General features: G+C 43.7%; 1 protein-coding gene across 9 annotated transcripts in view; it reads right to left on the bottom strand.

Moving 5' to 3' along the window:
• The window catches only part of GPATCH8 (G-patch domain containing 8), an 826,162-nt gene that overhangs the window by 392,621 nt on the left and 416,384 nt on the right, over nucleotides 1–17,157 (bottom strand). For 5 of the 9 annotated variants that reach the window (XM_085648516.1, XM_085648535.1, XM_085648553.1 and 2 more), the window contains one exon: nucleotides 8,269–8,341. The exons of 2 other annotated variants lie outside the window; for them this stretch is intronic. In XM_085648516.1, the coding sequence (XP_085504642.1) occupies nucleotides 8,269–8,341 (73 nt within the window). Of the gene's footprint in view, nucleotides 1–8,268; nucleotides 8,342–10,678; nucleotides 10,697–17,157 lie in introns of those variants that run through there. 2 more of the 9 variants (XM_085648544.1, XM_085648561.1) reach the window with 1 other exon arrangement.

Genomic DNA, 17,157 nt, shown 5'->3' with positions numbered 1-17,157 from the left:
TTGTCCTGGCAGGACCGCCAGGACCTATCGATCCCCTTCTTAGGATCGCGCATGAATTTTTCTAACAAATCAATTTCAGGTGTCAATGCGACTTTGCCCTCCAAGGAGGGGCGAGGGCACTCAGCCCGTAAATAACTACGGGCCTCCTTCTCAAGGGGTCTTCGAATGCGCATTGCCACAAACTCAGCCACCTTGTCTGCCGGGGCCCAGTCAGAGGAACGAGGGTGCACAACGTCATCAGGATCGAACATATCCGAGGTGGCTGGGAGACCAGAGGGGTCATGAGGGTTGAAAGGATCTAATCCGGGATCGGTCGAACCAGAGGGCTGGGGAACCGGCAGGGATTGCCCCTGAGGCAGAAGTGGTTGCGATGCCAGGAAAGCCTGCTTAAGCCTATCGAAGGCAGAAGAATCCATCCCTGCTTCGCGTAAACGCTTAGCTGGTGGGGGAGAAAGCCCCAAGGGCACGGGAGAGGGGGGGGGGGGGAGGGGGTTTGCAGGAGGTGGGGAAACCACCGGAAGATTCGCAAAGCGCGCTAGTGCCTGATCAATGCGCTGGGTAAGGCGGTCCTCTAAGGGTGCCATAGCTTCCCCCACAGCGCGATATATAAAGGTGCCCGCCTCATAAAACTCCTCAACCAACTGGAGGTTGGTCAGGGCATCATCCCCTCCATGGGAATCATCATCGCACTCGTATTCCATGATGATGACTAGGATCCACCGACTAGGAGGTAAGTATACAAAAGGTCTGGGTCTCAGACACCAATGAATTTCTCCACAGAATATACAAGGCTGGGAGACAGCCAGCAGATGGGCGAGGTAACTCGCATTTATCAAAACAGTGGGGGTGGAGGCCCCTGGCACCAAAGTCTGGTAAAGGTAAGATAGAGAAAGTCCTGGGGACAATACTGGCCTGGGCAGGTGCCCTAAAGCGTGTAATACGCAGTGCAGTACAGACCCAACCGGGCATGCATTTAGTTTGACAGAATACAGACTCCACACGATGTTTAGCCGAGTGGAGCGTAAGCGCTGTACAACGAGCGGAAGTCTCTGAATCTGTTGATAGAGACTACCCGCTCGCGTAACGCCTCAGGCCAGAGTCCCGCTACGGCACGTCATACAGACCCTTCGGGGTTTAAAATGCGCGCGCCGCAGTAACACCCGCCGCGCCCCCTGACGGGCGTAGGAGCAAGAGGCACCATACAGGCCACGTAGGAGGACGGCTCCCACGGTCCCAACAACCAGGGGGGCACACGCCCGCGAGTATGACAAGGGCGGAAACCGACGTGGGGACGACCCGCACAGCGCGCAATGACGGAAACAGGTTCTACTAGTTTCCAAAGCAAAATCACGTCAACAGTAAAAACCACTTCAACAGTGGCAAACATCAACAAGTTTCACAACGTTGTTGAACAAATCAAATACCAGAACTGATAATGTGGCAAAGCAAGTACAAGCACATCGTTACCACAGCATGAACAGAAACACATAAGCAAAGAAGAAAAACACTTAGCTCGGCTGCTGAGCAGCGAAGAAAGAGGAGGAAGGACCAGTGAGGGCAGACTATCTGGGTGCTGGAGGACTCCTATTGGTGGACTATGGACAATGCCTATTGGTTACTTTGTTTGACTACAGTTTCCCCAGGGTTTGATGGGAAATGTAGTCTTGTTTCACTACAGGCTGCTGTGTAATAAAGTGTGGAATAGAAGGCATAATCCTCGCCTCCAGTCCGGACATAGAATTCCTCCATAACCACAGCAAAGCGGATTTTACGGATCAACAGTCTCTCTTGATATCTGTACCTGCAGAAGCTTCAATGGTTTAGTCCACACGTGAAACAATTACAGTCCATTATACCTGCCGTAAAGACGATTTTGGATGGCTGTTTTTACTGGTCTCCTGTCTGCTCCCATACAGCCCCAAGAGAATGCTTCCAAGAGCTCTTCAGATCATCCCTTCTTAATACCCATTTTGGGGGCAGATTTTTCATATCTAGCACCCCAAACCTTGGAACAATCTTCACATCTACAGATCAATGCAACAAATCCTGCTTGCCTTTCGCAAGCAATTTAGTAGATGGCACTTCCACTGAACGTCAAAGTCGTCCCTTCTGTCACCCGAGTGTGAACTATCCTGATTGTATCCCCAGGCTTGCGCATCCTATCCTCTTGGATAACACACGCTCCTTCTCCATAGAATCACTCAGTCCAGACAGCCAGGAGAGTTACCCCAAACAATCACGCATGGACGTTTTGGAATTTATTTCCCCTTGTTACATGTGGATTTCAACATTGTGAATAATACTGAGGCATGCTCATCGCAGCCTTGATTTTTATGGATTTTTAAAAGGAACACAGTCTAGCTGAATCCGTGAGAATTGTGGACACTTTACCAAGAGAGAGAAGGGTGTATCAGGATTGAACAACCCACCCCCCACATACAGTGCTACTGCGCCGTTTTAGGTTTCTCTATATATATATCAGCCCCCCCCAATCACTGTTCCGATGAAGACCTGTATGCGAGGGCTTAACTTGCAACAGTCTGGTTGAAAAGTCGACTGCAATCAAAGCCTGGATTGAGTATATTTTTCCCTATGAGTGGTGGGCTTTGATTCAGTTATCACCCCTCCAAACAAAGAAGATGACAGTTGGTTAAGAAACTCTCAGAGTGGGTGTTAATAATTTGGCCAATGTCCCTCTCACAGCCATGGATGTTATCTAAAAAGAATTGTGCGGACTATTTTGACTGTTTTTTTTCTTTTCTTTAATCACCACGCACATCAGCACCTCTATGAACACCTCTTTTCCCACCTATTTCGGAGCAACAAGTATATTGAAAAATGTATCTGCTATGCATGACTTTGAAAAATAAAATATAAAATAACATTTAAATTTGAAACAGCATTAAGTGTGACCTGTGCAAATTTTCTTTTCCCACTCACCTGTATTGCAAATTGAGTATTGGAATTGCCGTTAGGACCACACTTATTTTCACGATATGCTACCCAGGTCCTATGGCCTTCTTGGGTTACCCCTTTAGTTTATAATAGTGCATCCTATGCTCAGCACAGAGTAGTTCCCCAGCTGGGTTCAGGCTATACAAGCACCTCTACAAACATTCACATTTGTTTCTTTTCTGATGGTGTCAGGACAGCATAGGGGGTAAACTTCCCAATAGACGTTCAAAACCTACATGCTCCGGAGAATTCCTAACTTAGCCCTTCTGAGGCTATCTGGCCTGCAAGAACACCTTATCTGCCTTCATGTGTAGCGGTGTCTTTTCCATCCTCCTCTCTCCTGGTGCAAGATGTGTATAAATATTTATTTCGGGTATGTCTCGTTTTTGGATTCTTCCCCTTCAGACCACAACTCCACTGTCACGGAGCAGCTCAATACAAATACCCAAAATAAAAACATAATACTTGGTTTATTATTCTCTTAATGGTAAAGGGCTCTCACTACAGAGTTGGTAGGCTGAAACGGCCATTACAGGCAGCTGTGAAAAGCTACTACCCTCAAAGGATCTACTGCGTCTGTCACAGTGACACTGGTTCCGAGTAATTAGCTGGAACACAACATACTTCTAAGAAACGCTGCCCTCTTTCTTGTCTATCTCACAGTAGGCCAGGCGCGTGGGAAGTGGACACTTCTACAAAAGGAAGATGACAATCTAAACAAGAGAAAGGGTATCATTCTATGGCTATCAGCAGGAATTCTATTCCCAGTTATATCCAATGTCTCCACGGATTTTTTTATAGTCCTAAATGCAACAAGGGCTCCCCAAAACCACCAGAAGAAATGTGCAGACCCCTGCATTCTTTTCCTTAATCTGATTCTCTGTGACCCCAAAAGTAAGGCACATTTTGTAGATCTGGCTGGATTGTGCATTGACTATCTAGCAGACAGTTGTGCTGAGCGGGCTGTGGCTCTACCTAGAGGATTATTACTCTCTCAAGTCGTGGTATTGGCTCTTCGGTGTACCATTTAGCTTTCCAGGAATAGTTTCCACAATAATGCACAAGGCACTACTTAACATCGGAAAAAGTACATCACGCTGTTTCTCACATTCATTTTTTTCTCTCCTACATGCATTATTTGCCTATAGCAATTGTTTTGCTCTTTTTCCCCTTATGCATAGGCTAAAACAATGAGGTAGGTTGCAATGCGATAAACGGTATTTGTGAATGTCGGGCTACATGACCTCACACTTTAAAGCCAGACTTGTTGGCTTTGTCAATGCTAGTTCCCCATTCTCTATCCAACCACAATAAACGCCTCTTCCAGGAGGACCCTTTTGCTACCAGACAAGATGTTCAGCAGTATTGGCAGTCACTTATCCCTCTGGGGGATAAGAGGAAAATCACAGCAGAAAGCGCAGTAGAAAATCTTAATGGGGGACACCACAGGAGAACCATAATTCACTAGATATAGGAGATGGTATAATTTACACAGTGCATATGCATGATGCCACAAACAAACAAAAAAATCACTAGTTCAGAGTTTTCAGTTCCTCAACGTTACTAAATGCGACGGCATCTTGGGCATAGGAGCAACCCACTATAAGTAGTTTAATACCTGGAGGTTCTTGCACCATTTGAAGTTTAAACGTGCACTGGTTTCTTGACCTACTGTCGGATATCCAAAACTGATCGAGCTCAGGAACAAATCTATAGAACTCACACGCAAACAAATGGTAAAAAAAAAAAAGAAAAATGAAATTTTAACAAGCACTGACAAAGCCAATATGTCTATCCTATGTGAGCTATTGAAGTTACAAAAGTCTTATCCGTGTTGTATAGAGGCGTGGCTGCTGTTCTGTTAGTGGCGCAAAGGAGAGTGGTATAGAGGGAAGTGGCGCAAAGGAGAGTGGCATAGAGCGTAGTGGCACAGTGCTGTGGTGGTACAGTGTGGTGAGGCGCAGTGGAGTGGCGCGAGAGTTTGAGTGGCATGGCAGAGTGGCGTTGCATAGACTGGAGTAGCGCAGATTAGTACAGTTGAGGGTGTAAGTAACAAACAAGAAACCAACTTGAAATCAATGCAAAGGTATAAGGCATAAAGGGGATGAATGACAAAGGGAATGAAGTATGTGTGCAGCAGCAAGAATCCTGAAGGTGCAAATGGGTGGGTAGTGGGCATTTATAAATATTAGCTTTATCCAACCCATGTAAAATGTAAAAAGTAAGACAAAAGATGCAGGCGTAGAGAAACAATGTACTAATATGTGTTTGAAAACTGAACAAATTAAGAGCATGCCGAACGAGAACTGGAAACAAAGGAAGTGTCCTAAAACTTGTATCTCAATCAGCGTGATGAGTGGGCAGACATTAAGTTAAATCAATCTGTGCTTGTTCCATGATTCACATAAAGAAAAGGAAATGATGCCTGGGACATGTTGGCCGATTTAGAGGCCGCAAAGAAAAGTGACAATGAAGCCAATAAATGGTAAGCAATGGGTGGACACAAAGCTCACTTTTGTAAACAATACCCGTTGCAAGCCTGAGCAGCACATGCTCCGTCTAAGGAGAGACCTAAAAACAGTAAATGCATTATTTTTTCTGTTGAATAATTTTAAATAACGATTTTAAAAATTCATTTACTTTGCGTTATAGGCAAATCCCTACCCTCATGTTTTTATCCAGGGGTCTTATCTGTCTATAATTAAAACCACTGTAGAGGTTCAACAGTTTCTCAGCTTCTGAGTTTGCCCTGGTCTCCGACTTCCCAAGTCCCTTTTCTGTTATCATGGAAGTCCATTTCCTCCTTTCCAGATAATTACCTACTTTCCATGCAGTATGCCCACTCCTCTCCTACCTCACAAACTAGGCTATTTTTCAAAACACACGAAGTGTCATATGCGAGTATGTCTGACTAGTCATCTAGGAATTGGAGGACTAGTCAGAAACGCACATATGAATCCGTGTGTGTTTTGAAGAATAGCCTGGTTTGTGAGGTAGGAGTGGGCATACTGCTGGAAAAGTATGTAATATCTAGAAACAAGGAAAGGAACTGGGAAACAACCAGAGACAGGAATTCCTTCATGCATTGTGTGATGCGGCTTACACACCACCTTTCAGTAAGCACTACATACATCATTTTAAAAATAACAATGCAATATTCAGGTCATTATGCCATCTACTGGTTTTAGGGGTGCTTGATTCAGAGGTCCACCACATCAAAATGTAGATCGTATTCAAGAATACCAAAGGCAAATCTACTGAGTCTAGTCTAAATGCTTGTCTAAAGATTGGAGTAATCAGTTTTTAAAGTAACTTATTTCACTTCAAAAATAGTACTTGGAAGCCAAACTTTGATACAGACCTATACCAATACTGAAAGACCACATAAGGGGCTTCCGTTCTCCTTAAGCTGGCGTAACCAACATCCGAACGTTATCATTATAGTGGGACCACTTAGCAGGAACAGAAGGCTTTCAGGTCCTAGGTGTGGATGACTGAGTCCAAGACTGATGACTGTGCACTTGCTTGTCATTACTTGGTTTGTCGAGGTCCATGGGGATGTGGCCTTATGTTGTTCAACAAGGAGTCACTACTTAAAGGATTGTGACACCTCACAAGTAATGTCTAGCATGTGCTCATTAGAATTGTTCTCATACTTAACTATTTCAGAGAATCCGAAACTGTATAAACTATAGACTATATTACTTAGAGGTTCTTTCTAAGGGAGTCTAGTGGGTGGCGGGAGAGGGGAGCATAACAAAAAATTGATAGAATCATTCAAAATTATATATTCGGTGGTCACATTTCACTTCAGAGATTCAGACCAACATCATTCTCTTAATGCTGTAATAAAAATAATGGTTAAATGGTACTCCAGTATTCTTAGTCCTTGCTCTCCCTCTTTAATAACTGGCCGGCAACTGTCAAACAGATGGAACTGTGAACAATATCCTGTTAGTTGGGAAGAATGGAGAACAGGACAAGTCGAACAAGCACTTTCAAATCTAAAAGGTCTGGCACTGGCTACCAGCATCTGGCTTTGTCAGTGGTTCTTTGGGCTTAGTGTGTGTGTGTGTGTGTGGTTGGTGTTTGTAAGTAAAAATTATTTATTTTTGGTCTCAAAGCATACATTGCCATAGTAGTCCTTGACAATGAAGTGAACTGCTTTGTGTTCCTTGCGAAGGAGTAGAATACCATCACTTAGTGAAGTCATCCAATAGCTGAAGTGGGCTGAATAGATTGCCTTATGCTGTAGTAGTTAGAAGAAATATGTAAATGACAGACTAACTGATGACGACAGCTGGCTGAAAGCCTCCAAGTATATTGTATATATAATTTTAGCAAAATCCAAACGTCAGGTGTAAAAAGATTGTTAGATTAGTTTATACAAATGCTGAGCCATGCCTTCGGCGAGTAAACTTTTGCACGGTCCAAGTACACTGCTTGAGATAAAATGCTGAGATCTTTATACTCACCACGTCCATTGGGTAGAAGCAAACTAGATAAAAACACCAACAAAACGCATTCTACACAGTCCAAGTTTTTATGCAGGAACAGGTTTCATGCCCCTTCTCCACAATCGTCTTGTAGAGGTTACATGCACGGACGCTGAATGTCCATTGTGCCTAACTTGGCACAGTAGGATGGCTGAGCCATCAAATAAAGGCAATTAGTCGCCACGGTTCGTTCACTGTAGAAAATAAATAAAGGGCTGACATGCAGAAAAACACTGCTTAAATACATTTTTATGTAGGTACAGTGTTAGGCTGCGATTTGCTTTTTGGTGTAAATTTAAAATGTTGACACATTCTGGATACCAGGTCTGACCAGTTAATTTACAAGGTGCATACACTAATGTCATTTAACATAGGTGTTACCAGTGACGAGCATCAGAAGTCACTCCATGAAGTAACAAGTGGTTAAATCGGTTGTGGACTAGCCAGTGTTTTGTTTGAGTTCAATCTTGCAAGTAAACAGTACTTTCCTTTCTGCATACTTATTTTTAAGGTGACACAAAGAACATACGTTATTTATATGGACAGTGGCGATTAACAGACTGAAAAGCGTGTGCATGCTTATCACAGAGAACTGCACAGTAACTGCACCCACCACCTCGGAAATATTTAAACAGGGCAACTTTGTGCTAGAGCTTTGACCACGACAGGCACTAGAGTAGTCAAGTCTGTATGGAACAACACATACCACTGTCTGGCGGCCTAGGCATTGAGAAGTAAACATCGAGCAGGAGAATTGAACGGAGGTCAGTATCTTAGGCTGAAAGTAGCCACTGCAGCAGAGTCGGTTTACACTTACCCTGGAGTGATTTCCCCAGTCCCTGGCCAAGCTTCCAGCCATGTTTCTGCAGTAATCGGTGTCCGACATTATCCTGACAGACAGAACAGAGAAACAAACCAAAAATATTCCAGTAATAAATTATTCTTTTACTGTTGGCATTCACACCTCATGTAATGTGACAAGAGATTCTTCACAGACGCATGCAAAGGTTTATTGTTGGAGACTACTTAATTGGCCTCACCAAAGGGAAAGACTGGACAAATGTCAAAGACTGCTGATTTTCAGTGTACTGGGAGGGAATGGTAGGAGAGGGTAGGAAATTAAGACCAATCTGTGGTGGTGTGCTGGACCACCATGACATGATGCAAAACATTTAAAACCCAAACAAGCCACATGGGATGAAAAAAAATACGAAACAAAGATTACCAAATAATTGAAAAAGAAAAAAAGAAATGTAAGCATGTACTCAAGCGCTTGTAAAAACACAATCACCACCTAGACAGCAACATTTTGCACGACTGTCGGAAGATCTATGCTGCCTTTCATCCTTTCACCTGTGTCAGAAATGTGGTTTATTTCCATAGTGCGCAAGGTGTAAGTGCGAGGCGGCTCCCCCCATCGCTGGAAACCAAAAAACAAACCAGCACAATCCAGGCGACATTTGATTGGGTTCGTAAACTTTCTTTTTTAGAAGGGGTTTAATCGTTCATTTTGGTAGTGTTAAAAACTAGCATGCAGCCAAATATTAAACGAAAAACAGTGAGATTAGTGTTTGAAAGAAAAGAAAAGGAAATTAAAAAGTACCTTAAATGAGCAGAAGCACAGACTGGGTGATGCATCTCACGTGTAACGTAACCAAAATGCAAAGATGTTAGGGTGGGGGAGGGGTAGTAAGACAGGCCTAGCAAAGGGTTAACAGCAAGGAACCATTAGTGCTCAAAGGGAGATGGTAGTCTGCATAATGCCTCATCTTTCGCCATTTTCTCTGGTGTAAAGTGTTGGCCATGAATTTGCATACTCGTTCCAACAAGAAACCTAGGCATTGTATGTAAGGCATAGAGAAACGCCGTGGACCCCTTCAGTGGAGCCCCGAGTCCCCTCGACTACATTTTTGGAACAATTTGCTATACCACAGGAAATGGAAGCACCTTAAGTTCTTCTCAATAAATATATGCAGTCCACTTTCCAACAGGGATTTAGGTAGTAATCTTGTGGTTATTTGACCTACAGTTGCATTCAGAGGAACAGCCTTGCTTTGTGTGGGCATACATGGATTTTTTTGTGAATATGAAAAGTGTGGACCTGACCAGAAGCTATACAGAGCCCCGGTACAAAAAATAAGCGATCCTCTCTGGAACCCAGGTGCTAACAAACATAGCTAGCACAGAAGCCCATACCATATGTATTCCAACTTCTACCCCTCAACAAATATGGCCACCAGTTGAACTCTAACCTGAACTCGTCCCTCCTGCATGTGGGGAGATCAGTCCAGCTACTGATTCAGAAATCCTTTGGAACAAGACCACCACAACACTCAAAGCAGCTAACCACAAAGGAAATCGAGTCTTCTGTGATTTGGTTACACACAAAAAGCAGTGTCGATTGCTTTGGAAGCTCAGCTTTGTCAACAGCTTTCTAGCCCTATTCTCTTTCTTTATAGTTCTACTTTCAACAACCAACAAGCTCAATACACTAAACCACCTATGGCTGACTTCAGATAACATGTACACACTATTTTCTTTTGCAACTTCTGGGAAACGTCTGATCATCTGTCCTTATCCAGGAATATGTGAAGCCTAGAGCACTGGCCACTCCAGGGAGTGGGACGAACCAGATTAATGCATGAGACAGTTTAATATATGACAACTATGTATGTCTTAAGTGGCCTCTATTTTGGGCGATGAACACTGCTCTAGCAACTCGCATTTCTTGGCCATGTATACAACACTAACCAAGAAAGAGCTAACCAACATGTTGTCTTACCTCTGCTGCGTAACACAACTAACAGAGCTTACAACAAAAAAGAATTGCAAACTGAAGGGCCTACGATTCTTGGCTGTAGCGCACAGTGTGAATCTGGTGTAAAGGGGACCCCAACAATTTTACTAAGTAAACTTACATAGCATCCTTTATGAGAATTTGCGCATTTCATTTTCTTGCAAGTGGAAGATTAACTTTGTGCATAGTTCTTTAATTTACCACAACAGAATTGCAGAGCTGAAAACCTCAGGGCCGGAACAAGGGTTTCAGTTATCTAACTGGTACTATGAGTAAGAGGACACTGGCCCAGAAAGGAATGGCATGAGTGAGATGAGCCATTATGCTGACAGGGTCCTAATTATGAATGCACTAAAGAATAGACAGATGAAGCAGTATACGCTATTTCCAGAAGCAGTGCAAGTGGGGTGAACGCATATTCCATACGAACCTGGCTTTAAAAACTGGGCTGTCAAAAGAACAGTTAAATGTAACACAAAGTAAGAAACTGTCCAATCACTAATGGTTTATATTTTGATGTTTCGGTTTGGTTTATTTAATCTTTTAAATCAAATCTGTGCTTGCAAGTAACGTCTACATAAAAAGGAGTAAGCTTAAAAGTAAAGTACACAAGACAAGGCTAGAAGAGCGATAGAGAGCGATGGAGAGCAATGGACTTGACAGACCGTGGGAGGAGAAACATGTTAAGGAAAAAATAGAATAAAAAGCAGCTTAAGAAATGTATACACGAATTTACACTGCTTACAAAACCACTCAAGAGGTCAACCGATTCTCCTACACACACTTTACTGCTAAAAAAATAATTAGAATGACATGTTAACTTCAAACAGTGCCTGCCCAGAGATGCCTTGAACGTGGAGTTGGATCAACATTTAACTCAGCTACCTAAAATACAGCAGCAGTAATAGCTGGATATGAGAAAACATCAACAAGTTGTGACTTGTTTCAAGAAAACCTGTACTTAATATTTTTGTATATGGAATGCTACTTTCCTCATCACCAAATACATAAACTTATGTGAAGTAAGTATCTTAACAGGCAAGTGAAAGACATAATGGCGAAAGTCAAAGTAAGTCTACGCGATTTTAACATATGCTCCGAATTTGGGAAATATTACCATGCAGCCCGTAAGCAAGTATCTAGCTGCATTTCTTGAGCTCTGTGGGATACTGCTGCTTCTGTCGGATTTGTAATAGGGCTCTTACTAACAGGACTGCCGTGCCTCGGCTGGACATTAATCTTTCAGATCAGCCCTGGCTCTGCAGCAGCTAACGCTGCCTTAGTCAGCAGTAAGGGTTAAAGTCGAGGGAGTCCTGAAAACACTATAGTGGTGCACTCGTCTTCCAGCCGTAGAAGGGTCTGCTGCAGTGCAGGGGATGGCGCGCGGGCAAGCTGCATGCAGTGACGTCACTGGACTAGCACGGATGCGGGAAGGAATATTGCTGACCGGAAAAGGGGACACAGCTGGGCTAGGGCTTCAGTACTGCACAGCTATGGGCGTCTATTGGTTTTGTATTATGACCGAGTAGAAATGTGTGATTCCTCCTTCGACAGCACATCTTTGAGGACGGTGGACTCACACATACAATGTGTGCACAATTAATCATCGAGTGACAGCCAGAATGAGCTAGAAGCAAAGCACACCGTCCCCCTTGAGAACTGCTTCTTGACACCAGGGAGCTGCTCGACACCCAAGTCGCTGTGTTATAACTTATATGCTCTGACGAGATACATATAGATCTAGATAGCTAGATAAATCTAGCTAGATATATATCTAGATATATATAGATATATATATTATCTACTGGCGGTCGCCAGTAGATAGTTAGGACCGAGTTCCCATAGGAAATCTGAAAATTCTATTTTGAATAACCTTGGCGCCGGTTGACTTATCTTCGTGAAATTTTCAAAACTAATGGGGCGCTCCGCTCAGCTCCTACCCTGAAAGTCTTGGGGTGATTCGTCAAACGGGGGCTGAGAAAAAAGAGGGATCCCAAAACGAGTTTTCCCCATGCATTTTCCCATAGGACCTTTAGTCGAAGGTACAGCCCGAACGGCTGAACAGAATTACATGAAATATGGCAAAGAGGTAGTCCTCAGGTCAGGCATGTGCCTTTTGCATATATGGTGTCAATCTGTTCAGTAGTTCCTGAGAAAATTGCAGTTAAAAGTACATAAATATCTATATGCGCGCACCAAATGTCCACGAGCGTAATTCTGATTGGTGGTTAGATGTCAGTCAACATTCCTATTGGTCGAAATCAGGAAGTGTCGGACGCCATTTTGTGTGTGATAGTGAAAAAGAAAGGTGGAGAACACGAAAAGGGGGCAGGGTAGAGAGTTCCTGACCCCCTAGCCTTTGTCAGGGGGTCCCTGAAGGACCCCGAAGGATAAAAAAAACATTTCATTTTTTTTCAAAAAAATCGCGGGGTGCGCGCACGGTGCGTGCACCGTGAAAAACCCTTAAAAAAAAAAAAAAATTTTTAAACTGTTTATAAGTTTATAGAACAGGGGTCTCCAACGAGTAGCTCGGGAGCTACTGGTAGCTCGCCAGTACCTTCAAAGTAGCTCTGAGGTGAAGTCAAGCCCAGTATCAATTTCAGAGAGTAGGTGCCTATTAAAGAAGGCAGCACTGATCATCTCAAGACCCTAAGAGTGACAGCCAGCCAAACTTATCACGGTAACTCATACTAACACTCAAACACACACTGTGCCGGCTTAAACGACCTGCTACATGACAGTCTGTATCCAATCTCAATATAATTAAGCCACAAGGAGATTGACCATGTTGTAGTCCCTTCTTTATCAGTCACAACATGTGTGTGAACAGTGCACCATCAAAAAAGTATGGCAGCAGTAGCCTGAGCTGTAATCAGTGCTGACTCACCAAGGCGCGGGACTGCAGGAGTCAAGGTGAAAATGTGCCAGTTAGATGCATGATCAGCTCAAGACCTGAGGAGTACAGGGTATGATCCAGACCAGAGAAAATTAAGAGAATCATCAACATTTGTGTGTGTGCCCATAACAAACATTATTGCTTCCTGAAAAAATGCCTGGTGCCAAGAACACCAAATATATATGCTAGCCCATCATAAGAGTGTTATATTTGTCATAATTGTGTCCATTCCTGACATAATAGTGCCAGTGGCATAATAATGGTCATCCTTGACTATTTTAGTATTTTTGGTCTAGTTGTGGTATGCTGGCAGCCCTCATAGACCTACTCTGAGCATGACTGGCCTATATGTATCTATTCCTGGCATATTAATGGTCTTGACTGATATGTGGTCTTATCCCCGATCCTTCTGGTTTCCAGACTTGGCACAACTGTGGCCCTAGTATAATGGTGGGCATTACTGGCATAATCCAGGCATCCGTGGTGCTATGGTGAGCATCCATTATGATATAATGGGGTAACCCACAATTGTCCATGGACCTGGGTAACGATTAGTATAGGAAACAACGGGCCTAGACTTCTTTAAAGCTACAATTCAGTTATGAAAAACATTAGTCAAAGGGCATCCGGTACATATAGAATTAGCATTGTATCATTAATGTACCACCATTTTCTTTACAATGCAAACAAGTATATCCTCAAAAGACACAAAGGCACAAAATATCGCTCCAATAGTGACTGTTTATTTTTTAGTTACTTTTATAACAGATCACCATATTCAATGCTCCAAATAGAGAAAGAGGTTGCTCCAAGGGGAGTGTGAAAAAGGAAAGTGCTTGTGAGGTAGGACAGATAAAGGAGGGGAATCCAAAAGGCAAATTCAATAACCAATCTATTACACATTTTGGCATCCTTAGTAAAACTGGTCGTGGTTCATAGTGGCACCAATTTTACAGATAGGCCTGTCCCTTATGGATTTACAAATATTCATTTCATGATTTTTTGATAATGCACAGACAACATTCATCTGTGAAAAGGATGGCTGGGATGATAACAGGTGCAAGCCTACGGGGGGGGGGGGAGGAGTGTCAACGTTTCGACCCTGGTGCAATGAGGGTAATTTATATCCTCTGCAGGTGGGTCTTCCTCAGGGGCTGTATCCTGACTGTACCTCACCTTAGGTTGCCTCCCCTCCCCCCCCCATGGACCCCCCCCCTCCCGTCCTGAGGAAGACCTGCCTGCAGAGGATATCGATTACCCTCATTGCACTTGGGTCGAAACGTCAACACTCTTCCCCCAGTGGGCCTGTACCTGATATCATCCCAGCCCTGCCTTTTCACAGATGAATGTTCTCTGTGCGTCATCAGAAAATCATGAAATGAATATTTGTAAATCCATAAGGGACAGGCCTATCTGTAAAACTGGTGCCACCATGAACCACGAGCAGTTTTACTAAGGATACCAGAATGTGTAATTGATTGGTTATTGAATTTGCCTTTTGGATTCCCCTCCTTTATATCTGTCCTACCTCACGAGCACTTTCCTTTTTCACACTCCCCTTGGAGCAAACTCTCTCTATTTAGAGCATTGAATATGGTGATCTGTTATAAAAGTAACTAAATAATAAACAGTCCCTATTGGGGCGATATTTTGTGCCTTTGGCGGATATCCTTGTTTTCATTGTAAAGAAAGTGGTGGTACATTAATGATACAATGCTAATTCTATATGTACCAAATGCCCTTTGAATAATTAATGTTTTTCATAACTGAATTGTAGCTTTAAAGAAGTCTAGGACCATTGTTTCCTATACCAATGGTGAGCATCCATGGCATATGAGTGTAATACCTAGGAATTCAAAGTAGTCTGTCCATATGAGGCATTTGTACATGGGAGTACATGATGATAATGACAAGGTGATGTTTTGAGACTTTGCATTTCTCAAAAGCTGAAAACTGATTTTAAAGGCAGTTTTAGTCTTCAAAAATGGGGTTTCTTCAGGAAAATTGAGTTTGTTTGCCCACAGTGGAAAGTAGTATTAGATCGAAAAATGTGTATTTTCAGAAACTGGTAAATAATAATTCAAGCTGAGCTGGGGAGACGTACTGCTGTGGTTATGTCCTTTGTGCCACTGGACATGTCAAGATTTGAATGTTACTTCATAAGTCAAGGGGAGACATTTAATATTGAAGAACTTTTTCCCAGCATTTCTGCTGGTAACCGCACTTGGTATACTTGGGTGGTAACTACTGAAAATCTTGCTTTGGGTGGTCATAGTGTAGTCACTATTTTACAGGTATAAAATTTGCTAGTAGCTCGGGAAGACTTTCGTCGAGCAGAAGTAGCTCTCACTACAGAAAAGGTTGGAGACCCCTGACCTAAACACTTATAAGGCCCCACAATGCATAGCCAATAGGTCTCGTCTTTGGGACATTACAAGTGTTAAGTTATCCAGCACAATATCCTTCATTAAACAATATCAAATGTTGCATGGCTACTCACTTATAAGGTCCCAAAAGCGAGACCTATTGGCTATGCCAATGCCTGTTTTAAATGGTGTGAATCCGTTCAGTAGTTGCTGAGAAATTAAAAAAAATAAGAGTAAAAAAATCCATTTCCCATAGGAAACTTTATGCAAGGATACAGCCGAAAACTACTGAACGGATTTACCCCAAATTTGGCAAAAAGGTACTGCTTGGCTCAAAGCGACTTTTTAAAAAATTGTGTAAATCCGTTAAGTAGTTGCTGAGAAAGTCAAAAATAAAAGTTTCGATATTTAGAGGCGCAGAGGGTCCGCGCATCCTCCCGATCACGAGCTGCATTCTAATTGGCTGTCAACACTTCAGACCAGGAAGTGATGGCAGCCATCTTGTGCCTCGGCAGAACCAAGGCACAAGACAACAGGAAAACAAACGTGAAAAACAAGAAAAGGGGGCAGGGTAGAAACACCCCGACCCCCTAGGTCTGCTTAGGGGGTCCCACAAGGACCCCCATGGCCAAAAAGAGCATAAAAAAAAACGAGAGATGCGTGGAGGATCGGGCCGTGAAAATAAAAAAACCGAAGCGCGGGCTCCCGGACTTCATTAATTAGCCCCCGGGTGGCCCAAGTCCCGGGGGCATTTCTAAAATATATTTGCGGGGGCCCAGGGGACACCCAAAGCCCCAGGGACCACCACCCCCCGGGGCTTTCTTTACATATTTGCGGGGGGCTCAGAGCCCCCCCACACGCCCCAGGGACCGCCACCTCCCTGGGACACTAAGTATGCAAATTTAGGGGTCCGTTACTGTGAGAAAGTGCCATCTTTCTTGCATGGTATGTCCCCACTTTTTGCTGAAATGCTGAATGTACATTGAGTGTGCCCTGGACTCCTGCCAATCAGGTGCCCAGGGCCTATGTTACTTCCCTAAACAAAAACCTCAAAACCAAATTGGCAGACCCTGTCCACATGTCAGCCACTGGTAAATGGTACCCAGGGCCTTGTGACCAGGGAAGGCCTCTAAGGGCTGCAGCACTCATTGTGCCACCCTTAGAGGCCCTGTACCCTAACACCCACACACTGCCCTGGCAGGCTGAGTGTCTGGGTAGAAGACAAAACAGAGTAGACATGGCACACATCCCTGGGTGCCATGCCCAAAAACTACACTGCCCTGGCATACATCAGCCACCCCTCTAGCTGGGTACCCTATGCCAGTGGTGTGGGCACAGAGGCAGGAGCCCTGTGCCCCTACAGTACCCAGGTCCATTCCTGGGCCCTGTAAGTACAGTGCTGCCATTTAAGAGTACATTGTGCTGGGAACTTGTCAAACACAAACTCCACAGCACCATAATGACAGCACTGAAGCCCGAGAAGTTTGGTATCAAACTGCTCAGCACATTAAATCCACACTGATGCCAGTGTGGGATTTAATGTACCAAGCACCACAGAGGGCATCTTAGAGAGGCCCCCGAAACCTAATCCACATCTGTTCTGAGGCTGCCACACAGCAGACATGTTGCTGGAGCCCTGAGTAGGAG

This window comes from Triturus cristatus, chromosome 1_1 (genome assembly GCF_964204655.1).
Source record: "Triturus cristatus chromosome 1_1, aTriCri1.1, whole genome shotgun sequence".
NCBI lineage: Eukaryota > Metazoa > Chordata > Amphibia > Caudata > Salamandridae > Triturus > Triturus cristatus.
The sequence above is the reverse complement of the archived record's forward strand: the minus strand, read 5'-3'. Positions and strand labels throughout refer to the sequence as shown.